The sequence below is a fragment of the Anser cygnoides genome, chromosome 1 (genome assembly GCF_040182565.1).
Source record: "Anser cygnoides isolate HZ-2024a breed goose chromosome 1, Taihu_goose_T2T_genome, whole genome shotgun sequence".
Taxonomy (NCBI): domain Eukaryota; kingdom Metazoa; phylum Chordata; class Aves; order Anseriformes; family Anatidae; genus Anser; species Anser cygnoides.
In genome coordinates this window covers 196857217-196871394 of record NC_089873.1, presented here as the reverse complement: position 1 = coordinate 196871394, position 14178 = coordinate 196857217, and the positions used below count along the sequence as shown (strand labels likewise).

Sequence of the window (14178 nt, the reverse complement as noted above, 5' to 3'; positions counted from 1 at the left end):
TTTTAGGGTGCCCAATTCCACCAACAAAAATGAACGAGATTTTTTTTTTTTTTTTAATAGCATTGCTTTTTACATTAAAACAATATGTAAACAACATAGAAATTATTATACAGACAAAAGAAAAAAAATAGGTGTGGAAAAACATATCTGCAATTTCTGCTATAAATAAAAAAATTTTGCTGGTATTTGATTTTGCCAGGTTCACTGCAGGTTGGGGCCAGGGAGTTCGGAAGTTTTACTTAGTTGGTGTTTTTTATCTCCCCCTAACTGCAACATAAAGCCCATCCTTAACTCTTCTGCATTGGCCTGGAGCATGCTGTCTTTATGGCAGATGGCAGCATGAAGCAGTGACTCCTGGTCAGTGGTTCTATTCATTGCTAAGTGTCCCAGGAGAAACATTTTATGTTTTATGACAAGTTTAGCCTCTTTTTAAGAAAATAAACCCAACATTAAGCAAGAGGATAATCCCTGTTATACCAATCTCTTTTACAGCTGAATTTTCCTCCTGAATCCTGGCATCCACTGCTGCCTGCATCTAATTCAGTTAGGAAAACTATTGGCTCTTCAGTCTTTAAAATGAGTATTCATACCATCTGCCTTGGTGTATCTCCTTTAGATGCGCAAATCAGATTTTTAATCTCTCTACACAGTCAAAAGAGAGAGAGAAAACTGCCATACTGGGTGACCTCAGTCTGGGGTCTATGGCATACTTCATAAGAGCATCTCTCTCCTTGCTGCCTGTAGAAGAGACTCAGGCTCTCTGATGAGGCTGGATCCCCAAAATTAGATGGTATGAACACCTCCCAAGACAGGGTTGGTGGGGATAGAGACCAGGTGAGCAAGCAGAGGAGCATTGGAGATGCCAGGCACAGTGGATGCACGGTGCACATCTTCCCTTGATGTTTGGGAATCAAAGGACCACTCAAGGCACAAAGTTATATGAGACAGATGCTACCTACCACTGATACTAACTATTAGGCTAGAGTGCTTAGGCATACTTCAGGCACAATTCAGTCAGGAATATACATTAGAGAGAGTGCACCGTCTCAAAAACAATCAGTACTGTCAAGGTCTGACATGCAAATTTATTTCCAAATTAGCTGAAAATTATGGAAAGTCTGGGTCAATCTTGTCATAAAGCTAGAGACAGAAAAAGAATGAAGTCTTCTTTAAACAGCCCTGAAATAAGAAATGAAGCCAGCAGTCTTTGGTTACAGTGTTGTTCTTTTAAAATGAATTGCTGTGAAAAATGATGAATCACCTCCCAACTCAGCATTTGGGAGCATTTTTAAATAGACATCTGGGAGCCAGAGAGGAAAAAATAATATAAATAATAATAATAAAAACCCCACACATTTTGAATCTTAAATGTTAAAGTACAGAAAGAAAAGCAACACAACATTTCTAAGGGATGTTTCAGTAAAGTTTTGTTAAAATTATAAAAAAGCACTTATAAAATACTTGAGCTGATAGAGAGGCTAAGTCTGAACATTACTGCACATTATGAAACATAAAATTGTGTATTGCTAAAACATACCTTAAAGGCTCTGAATATTATACTATAGCACATGCCAGTTTTCACTAATTATGACACACTATTGTCAAACTACTTTGCTCTTTCAGAGAGGCAGAAACACAAGAGGCAACATGAACAAGATGAACCAATGCAGTCTATGTCTGTTATTAAATATAAAACCTCAGCCATTAAACGTGCCACCCCATTCTCTCTGTTACATTCATGTAAGAACTCCAATTCTTTCATAGACCTAAAGCTGCCTGTGTTTTACACTGAACAACTTTTGGAACAGCATTTTAAAGCCTTTAAAGCTATTTTGGAAAGATTTTATTTTATTTTATTTTGTTTTATTATATTTTCATCTAGAGCACTTTCGTAATATTTTAAAAGGCATAGGAAGCTATGCTGTAGCTTTTAAAGTGCTTATTTTATTACAAGGTGGTGTTTACTAATATTCTTGTGGAAGTTAATAAATGATGCACATTTTCCGTGACAGACAGACATTGCTTAATGAGCTAATATGCCTCAGCAAAATGCAATCAAAAAGAAATTCACTGTCAACAGTTTAACCATGGCAATACACATAGCTGAAGTGAGACAACTAGCCTCAGATAACTAATATTAATGGATATAGGACAAAGATACAATAATCCATATTTAAAACAAACAAACAAAAAAACCCCAAACCAAATAACGATAATTAAATCTCAAACACAGTTTAGTTTCCCAGTAACACAACTGCAAAACAAATCGTATTTTCAACAGACAAGTGCCCTATTTCATCACCTGCTTGGGGAGACACAACACTCCCCCAAATACAGCGAGGAGGGGACTTGGGGAAGCTCTATCTTGCTTTTCATATAGAGAGGGCCCTTCCTGGGCAACTTGCTCAGGGAAAGTGGCAGGAGTCCAGTTCAGGTGTGTAGAGACCAGAATCAGTCCCAGGACATAGGGACTTACTTGGGGATGTGAAGGGAGCCCCATCTCTCCATGCTTGCAGAAGCACATGGACGATGGCTCCTGTGGAGTCATCATGGCAAAAGTACCAGCCTCTGTACTCCCTACCACCACTAGTGTCCCAGATTATGCAAAGCATTTACTAATTTCAGCACAAGGTTTGCTCAAGTACAGACAGCGAGATTTGACTCTACTGGTGTTATATTTCATGTAGTCATGGATTTTCCTCATTGCATCTCACTGTGCTGGGAGGGAACACAGGGAAGTTCATTTTCAGAGCTCGGTTAACCATTTTACAATCCTACAGGCTCAAATTCTCTCTTCATTTATACCCACAAAACCCTACTGCCAGTCAGGAGAGTTCAGCAGGTAGAAATGACAGCAGAATTTGAGTATAGCAAATACTGAGTGAGAGACGTGCAGAAACACAACAAATGGTCTTTCATTACCACAATATCAGTGGGCATTATTGTGTGCTTAAGGACTGTAAGTGAGCTTTTGAAATCTCAACCCTCAGAATCTAGCTATAGAAAACCATAACCCTATATTCTTGGATGCTGATATATAAATCTATGATATACCTGTTTAGCTGCCATGGCACTAATCAGCATGGCTATGCTGAAACACAGCAATCATTTAACCATTTTTGCTAATTGCAAAGGCAGGCTAATAGCAAAGTTCAAATGATTAGTGAATAAAGGTCCTCAGAGCAATCCTGCTTAAAAGTAAATGTCTGGTAAGCTGCAATTAGTGGGTTTGGGTTTTTTATTTCTCTCTTTCTTTCTTTCTTTCTTTCTTTCGCTCTTTCTCTGTTTCTGTTTCTCTCTCTTTTCTTCCTTTTTTTTTTTGTTGTTTTGTTTTTGTTTTATCGCGGTGGCCTTGAACTGCAGACACAATCACAGCGCTCATGGTGATCCAACTGTATATCTACTAAAGCCATGTTATTCCTGGTTCTGCCTTTCCTTCGAGGATGCCCAGCCTCAGGGACAAATTTCAGCACCTGGCAGGATGAAGAGAAAAGCATCAATTAGAAAATGCTGGTAGAAATAAGAGGACGAGAGTGTTGGGGCCCTAAGGATACCATCCTGACCAGCCTCATCTGGAGCTTGCACCCACACCCCGTCCTATGGACACATACACCTGCATACTCATAAGATAATGTTTAGGTAGTCTGTCTTGGCAATATATCTATATTTTGGTGTTTATTTTCTTCCCCCTTTTGGAGCGGAATGGTGTTTGGATTCTACCTTGAAGCTCAGATTTTACTTTCTGTTATTTGGGACACATTTTTGTTACACTTCCAGCTTTTTTTTTTTTTTTTTTCCCCACTCCGTGACACCCTGCTGTATTGTTTGTCCTGGAGCTTTGACAGATTGGATTATTTTCTACATCAGGTATCTTTGTATTGTGCAGTTCCCTAACCATGTCCAGAGCTCTCCTTTGCATGCTGATTATCAAGCATGTTTCCTTTGGCTTGTCTTTACAGTCCCATACATATTTGAATTGTTCTGTCCCTTCTCTTACTCGTATAATATTTCTGCTCTAAATAACAAGGAACATTTTTTAAAACATTTTTAAATTTCTGAAGTATACATCATCAGAATTGGTCCAAAAATGAAATGCCTGTTGGAGACAGAAGGATATGAATGGAGCTTGTGCAAAATATTCACCAAGATACCACTGAGTTTCTCTAGAATCTGACTTTTCATAACATTTCTAACTTTGAAATTCTCCCTGCTTTGAATGGGAGATTGGACTAGATGACGCCCAGGGATGTCTTCCCACCCAAATCATTATATGAATCTATGATTTCATAAAAAATGGTGTGGAGATGTGGAAAACAGCCATAATAATGAGTCCTATCTCATCTTCCGTGATAGCATATGTATGTGAAACATGGACTGGCAAAGGTTAAGGAGGATGGCATTTTGCTTGGGCATGCTTAGTGAGCCCACCGTTGGAGGTTGAGCATCTGTCTAAAAGCTCATATCACCACTAGCATGGTGGTACATGTCGAGGGAAGAGAATCCCATTTTGTTTCATTAGTTAGCTGTTGAAATGCTTATGATAGTTTAACAGAAAAGGTAATAATTTCAAATTACTGCCCTAAAACTCAAGTATTAGTTTTGATCAAGTACAAACGTTGAGTAAAAAACTAAGAACACGTTAACTCTCCTATAACATTTTTTCCCTAAATCTCATAGCACTCTCCACAGAAAGATATGCATCAATATCAAAATTTAATGGATGGAGAATATGAAACTATTTCCTCAAGGCTCTCTACAGATCAGTAGAAGAACTACCAGTGGCATTTGAGTTGCCAAAGCAACTCAAGCAAGCCATGAAACCATGCGCTGGTAAGATGCTAGAGCCAATCATCTCATCCCTTGGCAGGCTGTTGTGAGCCATGATAGCTTGGCCAAGGCACTTCTAAACCATCTAGATTTGTCTTGCTTGTTCAAAAGGTGGAGAGAAGTCCATCTTGTCTATGACCTGCCAAAGCCACTGATCAGCTGGGGAGTGGACCACTCAAGCCCCATTAGTGTCTCAACCACAGAAACACCCACATCTTCTAGACTGAATAACAGACCCCGTAATTAACAGATCATACTGTCACTCAAGGAATAACCTCATTTTTGTACCAAGTACTTTCTGTACATTGACCTCAAAACATCATACAAGAATTGAGATGATTTGGGGAAGGAGAAGGAAAAAGGGGTTGGACAGCAGATTGACAAAATATTGGCAGCTTCAATAGAATTAGAAAGTCCCAAAAAGTAAGTCTGAATGACTTGCCAAAGGTTAACCATAAATGTTTGGGAGGGCTGGTGGGGAAGGGAAGGGTGAGCAGCCTTCAGGATGAGACCGTTTGTTCTCCACTGGTAATGCCTGGATGGTAGGAAGGCCATGGGATGTAACAAAAGAGAGGAACACTGAACATCCTCCCTTTTGTGATATAATTCATGTTTAACCTATGTAATACTAAGAGGAAGGACTGTGCCTAAGCAAGGTACAGATATGGTGTTTTAACCTGTTGTGAAACGTTTAGAAATGTACAGACATGCCATTGGAAACAAAGGAAAAAAATATAATGGATTTTAATTTTGAACATTGACTGCCTCAATATAGGCCATAAATTGTTGTCTGATCCCAGACAACTCACTGTACCACATTGTCATCTGAAACAGAAAGGAAATGAATCTAATCAGGCTACTGAGATTATTACAGAGCTCAAAATAGACTGCATCTTCAAACGTGCTTTTTTTTTTTTTTTTTTTTTTTTTTTGGGTGGGGGAAAACAGACTTTTAAAATGAAGTACAGCTATTGAAGCCAAACCCATGATAAAATTCTTTACTTAAGGAAGACTTTCATCAAAACCTGACAAATTCAGATGACTGGTTCTTTGCAAGATTGTAGGTAGGTAGATCTGCTTTTTTCAGTTGAGAGCAAACGAAAGTATGCAATCGGATAAGAGCAAAGATGTGGGCTGTATTTAAGCTAACAGACCTCCCGACAGATTGGGGATTTTCCCTGTGTTTTATATTAAGAAACATGAGCACAGTATATGTGCTTTGCTGATAAGAGTAGAAAAATGAATTGGCAGACATTTCCTCAGACAAGACAGGAAAGAAGTGTTTGAACACAGCTGAAATTGGACTGCTTTAATAGCTGATCACAGAACTGATGTTCAAAGCTTTCAGTCTAGCTTCCATCTAATAGTTTTAGTTTCAACTAAATACAGAGAATTGAAAAGAATCAGGAAATAAGGCCATTTCTGGTGACCACAGTAGTTGAAAGAAAAACCTCTATTTTGAAAATAGCTGCTGTTTATTCATTTCATGGTCAGTTCCTTAAAGGTGAGGAACTACTGAGTTAATGAAAACAGTTCAAAGAAATTTTGTTTAGGACACTTTACTGCTCCCCTTTTGATGAAATCAGAAGCATTTCTGCCATAAAAAATATGGATATAAGGAAGGACTGGAATGTTCAAAAGCTTTATTTTGTGTGGGAGAAAAAAATGTTTGCAGCTTTTATTAAAGGAGCAAGTCTGTCACTACTAATCTAAATGCAGTGCCTCAGCTGTTGTGTGCCTCATCATTGCCTCAAAAATAATATGTAACTACAGCCATATCACCCTCATCAAACACTGAGTTAATTAGGGTCATAAAGCTATTAAACCAGTATATTAAAAAAAAAAAAAAAAAGCAATACATGGGACTTAACATCTGAGCTAGACTTGGTATTTATAGGTAATACAAAAAAGAGAATCAGGGCCTTGTTACATTTTACATGTGGATAACCCCATGAGCATGCCACTATGCCAGACAGCACTTTTTGTAGGTGTGACTGAACATCTGAGAAGTTTCAGGGTCAGATGACTGTGGCAACTGCATAATTTTCCTTGGGGGTGGTGGTGAAGGAAATAGAAAGAAAATGCTTACATACTTTTCTCTGCCAGGAGTCTTGCTAACTGACTGTGCATTAAATTTGGATTCCAGATTGTGAAGGATTCTTTTAACTAGAGACTAAAGCCATCACCAAAAACAGCACCTGGAATCTGAAGCCAGATAAACTCAGTCTGGAATTAGTGAACAGCTGTTTAAGTCAGGCTAATTCAACACTCGGACAGCCCTCCAAGGAGCTAAGTGGTTTCTGATCTCAGTTCGAGGACATCAGAAAACAGCAGCCTTCCTAGTAGGTAAACAGTACAAGCTTGGGGCTTGCTTTGGGGGCAGCAGGGTGCTCTCCAGTGGCCTGTGGAGCATGGGAGGTCAAGACCAATGGCCTTTTTAACCTCAGATCTATAAAAGTACTTGGTAACCTGATATCAGAATCAATGGGGCCTGTTCGAGGGCTAAAGAGAGATGAGAGATGATGTCTGCTGGAGAAAGGACCCATCTGGATATGGTATGTTCATCCTGACCCATACCCAGCACTTCTCCAGCAGAAGCAGCAACAAAGAGGTAATTTTGGAGAACAATTCACCTGAAACACCTGTCTCTGGAAGAAGGAGGTGGGGCTAGCTCTGTTGACCAAGAGAGGAGCCCAATGGCTGGACTCTCAGCTTTAAATGAGTAGAGCTAGATGGGGAAAACCACTCCCTCCTAACCAAGTATTATTTGCCTTTGAAGTCAAGCAACATTTAGCCATAGAAGTCCATTATAGGTGATTTTTCTTCTAACAAAAAGCAAGGAGCAATAGGGAACCCAGCCAACACTTATAACAGCAGCAAGAAAAATGTATCTAATTGCTCATATCCATTTTTAACTTATTATCATATACTCTATGTATTAGTATTTATTAATACCGACTTCACTAATATTATTTGTTAAATTCTTGATCAGTAGTTTAAATACCAATGAAAATCTGAGCCCTCACTTAAAATAGTTTTTTTTTTTTTTTTTCTTTTTTTTTTCTTCCCCGGTTAGGCTAAGAAGACTACAAATAATCAACATGACTACAGTTTACCAAATATTGGTTAGCTGCATATTCCAGTGATAGAGGATGGAGAGCAACTTTGGATGCTATTTTAGATAGTGAAATTTGTACTTTGCAGAATTTATTTTAACTTGCAGCTATGCAGCATTATCTAATCTCCTTTTGCTCATCTAAAAATACCATCATTCTAGCATGCAAACCAAATTACATTTGTCTGAGGTTCATGAAAGAGGACACATCAAAAGTGCAAAACATCAACAGAGATCCAAGTTCTGATACAGATGAAAAATCTTACTCAGCAACTTCTGAAAGTTATCTAATCCAAAGGTCACACATAGTTTAGCTATGCCCTTAGCATAAGAAAGCAAGCATCATGGGAATGTGGTTCATAATTTAGGATAAGAACCTTTATTCTAGTAGGAATATAGCCTAAAATAACAACAGACCTAAAGCTGTATTCTTTCTTACCCAGAATAATTATAGGATATCAGGAACAAGAAAAAATAAAAAAGGGTTCTTTTGCTGATCAATGGTAGCATTCAAACTAAGGCATTATTAAATGTGGTTGGGATTATTGCTTCTATTTTTTTGATCTGTATGAATCAGAAACACCTGTGTGTAGCACAGCAAACATGGGGAAAAAATATTTGGCTTAAAATTCAAGCATCTGAAACAGACACCAAAGATACAATGTTTTTTATTTACTTGTCATCAACAAGACCCTCACTTTTGATCGTCTTGTCAAACATTATGGCTCCGGCTATTGCTTTCCACTGACAGATACAGGGGTTCCCTGTTCCCGAATTTGCCTCAGTCTGCCTAGACCTGTATCACAGCTGTCTCATTAGCTTAACTTCCAGATGTCATCCCAAGAACCTTCATTTTAATCTAGTCAAAAATCAACATTTATTCTCTCCCTGCACTACTTTGCTCTCTCTGCTCCTCCTGCAATCTAGCAGTCACTTCTGACTCATTCTGTTTCCTTGCATTTGCATTCCAAATAAATCCCATTGCAGCTTCTTGTATAATATTTCTATGTATTAACTCTTGTTAGGTTAATTCTGTGCCTTTATTACCATAACAATCTTTTTGTCTCATTCGTACATGTACTATCACCTCCAGGACATACAACAATCACACCAATCAACAATCCTTGCACATTGGTTTGATGATGCTATCTCTTTTTAATCCCTCAATCAATTTCCTTTGTTGTATTATCTTTGTCTAGTTATCTTATGTTTCCCTGTGTAAAGACAGCGTGAGAATTATTGTCTGGTCTCTCAAGTGCCTCCTTAAGGTTTGCTTCTCACTTCCCTGTGGAAAAAGAAAAGAAGGAAGGGGGAAAATAAAGCCCAGACAACACCAAATTGCATTAGTTAAATTTAACTCCACTGCAAGAATTCTTCTGTCTTACTGAAGTCCCATATCATCTCTTTGCTTTCTCCCCTGTTCATTCCTCCCCTTCTGTACCGTTTCCCCTTCACTGTGCTGGGTCTGGCTAAAGCTCTTTTTGTGCCCCAGCAAGTTGTGTAAAGGCTCAGTACTGTGCAGGTACTCCGAGGTGCTTGCTGCTCCTCTCAGGGCAGTGAGTGGCTGGGAAGTTGCAACGTTAACAGTAATCTAAACCTTGTGGTTGAGAATTATTTGCGTGTATGTCCTGTGAAAGCAAAAACAAAGCAACATATACATTGAAAAAAGCATCAGTCTGTACCATTGAGAAAGTAAGTAGGCAAGAGAGATGCAATCAGTTTCACCACTTTATTTTTCCTTATGTGCCTGTTAGCTGTGTTGCAGAGTACAGTGTTGGTGGAGGTTTATACACTGTGACAAATTCTGGTTGCTACCTTAAGAGTGTTTATTCCTCACGGAAACTCATTTCACATCTCATCAGTTACAGCAATGAGATGGGGATACTGACTTCTCGTTTCTGTGAGGTACAAGCACTCCTGGCACAGCTGGAGACCTAGCTGCACCAGGTCCTGGCCTCTCTGGGCTGGGTTGTCTCCAGCTTCAGAGCCCCTCTCTCCTTAAAGGGCAGCTGCAGGCACTTCTGGAGAAATGCACTGCAATGGAAAACATCCTTTCATTTCAGTTCCCCTTTAGCAAGTCAGACGTGAGTATTAGATTAAGGAGTACTGCATTCATTTCCATGATTTGCTTTGTCTTTGCATGGAGCCCTGCACTGTAACTCAGGATCTCTTCTGGTAGGCTGTCAGGGACATTTTGAGATGCTGCCAGCACTTGTCCTGTTTGGTTTGCAGGGTTCGTGACACTATGTGGTAAGTCATGACTATTTGTCCGTGAGCTCTTATTTCAAGCAAGCCCAGAAGCTGCGGAAAACCAAAGAGCATCACAAGACCCTGGTTTTGTTTTTTTTTTTTTGTTTTTTTTTTTTTTTTTAAATAACACCCATAAAACTAGCTGTTTACTCAAGTTACGAACCCTTTTATTTCTGGAAATTGCTGAGTAGTTTGGTAAAGTTATGGCAGACTTCCAAGTTATATATATATATATAAAAAAAAAAAGCCCCAAGGTCTTATTATTAGCATTTCCCAGGGCAGTAAAGAAAAATATACCCCTTACTGAGGCATTCTCATTTTCTCTTTTTCCCTGCTGTTGCATTATTTCTTACAATTGGACGTGATAGGAAAGAGCTATACAGTCTGTTCAAGGAACTGCAGCAGCAGCTTGGGGAAATGATTGCTGTTAGTCCTGAGATACTAGGAGGGAGTGTTCAGAAACCTTGGTGATGAGTACAGTATAAGGCTTTGAATAGGAACTAAAAAACATCATGAGCATAAGACGATAACCTTGAAATCTCTCTGGAGTGTAAGCCTCTCAACATGCACACTGGGCATTTGTGTCCCCAGAGCTGCCTGCATGCTGCAGCTCTAGTACTGAGAGACACTGGCTGCAAAGATGAAAAGCAGCCTATTGCTTCTGGAAAATTTGCCTGCTTGTCTTCCTTATGCAGAATAAGGGGTAGCTCAGAAATGACAGACAACTGTTATGTGTTTTCTAGTCATTTTTTTACTGTTCAGAACAAACATATCCATGTGTAGGGTGAAGAGCTACAGTGGGTTCGGGAACTTGGTAGATGAAACTCTAGGACAGTGTTTAGGCAAAGAAAAGAAAACTGGCAAGAAAAGAAAACTGGTGTCTGCACGACGCAGTTTCAGCTGCTACAAACGATTCCTTTGCTCCACTGTCTTGTACTTCTGGTGTCTTTTGCAATTGAATCAAAGTAATTGAGACTTGCATTTGAATCTGGTTGACCTTCTCCTGGAGCGGAAGGCAGAGATTTTTAACAAAATTAACACCTCCGGGGAACTTCTTAAAGTGTGAAACTCTGTCCTTTGTCATGCAACTAAAGGCTTTTTGATTAAAGCTAGTGGGTTTCAAATTGGCTTCGAAAAGGGTAAAGCAGATACTTGGTTCTAAAATCGGCATGTCGAGAAGCCCCTCCTCTGCACTTTTACTGCCAGACATTTAAATAAACTTAGAATTAAGCGTTGAAAATGAATAAAGAATAAAACTGATTACCTGCACCTACCAATAATAATAATAATAATAAAGTGGAAAATATTGTGGACTAAAAGTAATGGATATACCCTTAGTATGTCATATGTGAATTTATCTGCATGACTTTCACTCATTTTAATGGCAGCCACTTGGCTAAATTTCTGTTCAGTGAGCTGTTAATTCATCCCTCAGGGATTAAGTTGAAATTTAAACTTACAAAAGCCATTCAATGCTAAAGCTAAAACACTGCTTTAAATTCACACAGTTTTCAGAGAACAAAGGACCTGTGGAATAAATAAGCAGTGGTGTATTAATGTTAATATTGAATTTCTTGAATTTAGTGATTAATTTTGTATGCCGTGACATCTTGGTTCTGACCAGTACCCACTTGGTGTGATATTCCAGTGTTCCAGCACCAGACGCTCCCAAACAGCTGATAAAAAAATAACTACTTGACAGCATGTTTGCAACCAACATTTTTTCTAGCTGCTGTCAATAGTTGGCTTAAGCTCTGACACAGATGTGACACAAGATTCTTTAGTTTATATGTTGCTTCTAATTCTCTCAGAGTCCTTCTGAATTTGAATTATGCCCAACTCTTATATTTAAGTATTGAAATTTCATATAGATTTACTGTGCAAAAAAATCAAAATCCTTTTTATCATTTCAAATCAGTTCTATTTCAATATCTTTGACTGCACTTGGTCTTTTTTAAAGGAGAAGATTATTTGGAAAGACCTGAATTTCCTGTAGGTAGTACTCTTTTTTTTTTGTATCTTTTACTGTGTTCTCTATTACTGACATTTTTTTTTCTAAATGCAATTGTCCCAAACTTTTGAGCCCCTTTTCTTAAAAATGCTTTTGATGTGTATCTTCTGCTGTATATTTTCTGCTTCTGTATATCTCTTCTGCTCCTGCCTGTATCCTTCTAAGCACCAACAGTCAAAATCCATACAAGTACCCCACCTGTTTATCTGAGGCCATAGTAAATACTTGGTGTGCTATTCTCTATTCACCTCTGCTTCTGCAGAATACTGTCACTTGCTTTTTTCCCACCATGCTAAACAAATGTTTTCCTGAAGCTCTTCACAGTGATTCACTACTCAACCTTTGGTCCAGTTTCCATCCCTCATTTCTCCCTCCTTCCCTCTCACGCACAGTGCTATATGAATAAATAGTTGAGACTGCTTGTCCCAATGCTTGCTGCTTTTCTAAACTTCATTTATAAGTAGTTTCACAAGTCTTCTGAAAACCCACACAGCCTTCTATGCTGTTAGAATACTTTATCTCTTGCGTTATCTGTCATTTTTGCCACTCACTGTTCACCTCCTTCCGGACTGATCATACATGAAATAACACTTAATTCTCATACCGGGGACACCCACAGATAGTCACTCCTATGTAGCAAATTGTTCATCTCTTGCACCTCTTTGCTATTTATCTAATCTATGACTGATCTTGTCTGGTAGACTGTCAGCTCTCTGAAGGAGGTGCCAGGCCTTTTAGCATTCTTGTACAATGGTATGGTGCTGTATAAATACTTATTCATATGTAAGGCATTCTAGTTTCATTTTATCAGCTCACAGTCATCTAGGTGTTTTATACCTATTAATTTTTTTCCAATTAACTTTTCTACCACTGAGATAAAACTTTCTGCTCTGTAATTACCAGGGTCATCCCCTGCATCTTGCTTAAAATTAGATAAAATATTAACTATTCTCTAGTCCTAGGTGATGCAGAGTATGCCATATGCTGCAGCTAATTGTGAGAAAACTCTCTTACCTTGGAAAAGGGTAACCACACTGTTCAAAGTGAGGAAAACAGTCTGACCTTCAGCAGCCTCCTGCTATTTCAGCCTTAGGCTCTCCCAAGTTAAAGCCATTATGAGCACACATTACCTCCAGATTAAAAGTCCATGAAGTTCACTTTCACTGAAGACTTAAGCCAAGTGGCAAATCAAGGCTCTTAAAAGAGATATGTGTCAGAAACTTAAGTCAGTATGGCATACAGCTACCTACTTTCAGACACTGAAAGAATAATAGCAAGTTTCCTGTATATGTTCACTTTGGTGAACATTGTTCCTGTCTGGTTTTGAAAATGCTGATTCAGAGGAGAGAATAAAAAATTATCTTTAATTCTCTTTCCTTGTTCACCCCAACAAGGGAAACTTGTTGTTCTGAATGGATTACAAATAAATATGATGGACTTTGTTCTCATGCAGAATTTTGCATGAAAAAACGCTGAGTGGGAAAAAAGCTAAGGCTGAAATATTCAGCTGCTTCCTATGGGTAATAAATCTGGAAGGGAAGAGAGTTTACCAGCAACTTAATTGTCATTTCCTAGCGTGATCATAAGTTTAAAAGATATAGTGTAAACCAAGAGGAAGCACAGTCAAATGCCTCAAGGAACATATCTCTGTGTTACTGAAAAAAATATTTTCGCTGCTATATAATTGTATTAGTCCTTCTTTGGGAAAATCAGTCCAATTTAAGCCAAGCTCACTAGGATGCTATGGTAGTATCCCTCTAGAGAGGTGGCAGAAGTTCCCTCCAATTTCTAAATTATCTTACCCATAAATACCTGTTAACACCCCTTCCTAACCCATATACAAAATCCTTCCACTCTGCTCATTCACCACCTCCAAATGTAAATCGCTGCACGGTTGTTTGTAACCACTGCTTGTTTGTGTACTGCTGCTTACTGCAGCATAAAGTGTGAAAGCTGCTCTGCAAGGCACCAAGCT

The 14178-nt window shown here is 38.7% G+C and overlaps 1 protein-coding gene across 6 annotated transcripts in view; it reads right to left on the bottom strand.

Annotated features, from left to right (window-relative positions):
* PDGFD (platelet derived growth factor D) overlaps positions 1 to 14178 on the bottom strand; it is a 144232-nt gene continuing 130054 nt past the window's right edge. For all 6 annotated transcript variants that reach the window (XM_048078197.2, XM_048078199.2, XM_048078196.2 and 3 more), the window contains one exon: positions 1 to 3473. In XM_048078197.2, the coding sequence (XP_047934154.1) occupies positions 3339 to 3473 (135 nt within the window). In that variant the 3' untranslated portion in view covers positions 1 to 3338. The remainder of the gene's footprint in view (positions 3474 to 14178) is intronic.